Here is a 625-nt window from a genome sequence, read left to right as displayed (position 1 = left end):
CCTGTGAATGATGACGTCATCGGTCATGTGAAACGATGTCTCACTTTTTCTTGAAATTATATAATAAGAAATAATCTAACATACAATTTTCTTATAGATAAATTAAATAAATAGAGGTAGATCAAATTAAATGTCAAACAAGACATCATTCTATCAAAGACGGTATGCACTATCCGCTTCTTACACACGCCTGACACGGAAATCATGTGACGATGGGGTAATGGCTGCGCCCTGATGCTGATATATGTTTACTGTGTTTTATTGTAAATATCGTTCGCGTTAGCCGAACTTTTGCATTACCATTGTGTTATGTCTACCTCAATCCAAGCAGATGATAACGAAGGGGTTAGAGAGGAAAGCCTGTTGCTGTTAGGTGCTTCTTCGAAGAAAACCGAAATTCGTGAAGGTAAAACTCAACAACACGTCAAGTTAACACTGGCACTGCCAGTCACTGCTCCACACTGCAGTGTGCACTACCACTGCCACTGACACTAACAGTAACAGTAGTCAGTACTACTAGTAGTAGTACTACTGTTAGTGACAGTGTAGGGTATATATACTTCCAAGAGACCGGGTTCAAGATGGCGTTGCGCAAAAGATGCGTTGTTCCCCGACCGCCAAGAGC

At 41.1% G+C, this 625-nt stretch overlaps 1 protein-coding gene across 4 annotated transcripts in view; it reads left to right on the top strand.

Annotated features, from left to right (window-relative positions):
- The first annotated feature begins 214 nt into the window (after positions 1-214).
- The window catches only part of LOC106812146 (putative sodium-coupled neutral amino acid transporter 7), an 11,790-nt gene continuing 11,379 nt past the window's right edge, over positions 215-625 (top strand). For all 4 annotated transcript variants that reach the window (XR_001394296.1, XM_014815941.1, XM_014815940.1 and 1 more), the window contains exon 1: positions 215-406. Coding sequence is in view for 3 of the 4 variants with exons in the window: in XM_014815941.1 (XP_014671427.1) it covers positions 310-406 (97 nt within the window). In the remaining variant the exon portion in view is untranslated. The remainder of the gene's footprint in view (positions 407-625) is intronic.

This window comes from Priapulus caudatus, unplaced genomic scaffold (assembly GCF_000485595.1).
Source record: "Priapulus caudatus unplaced genomic scaffold, Priapulus_caudatus-5.0.1 Scaffold612, whole genome shotgun sequence".
In the NCBI taxonomy this organism is placed as follows: domain Eukaryota; kingdom Metazoa; phylum Priapulida; class Priapulimorpha; order Priapulimorphida; family Priapulidae; genus Priapulus; species Priapulus caudatus.
This window is presented reverse-complemented; position numbering and strand designations above follow the sequence as displayed.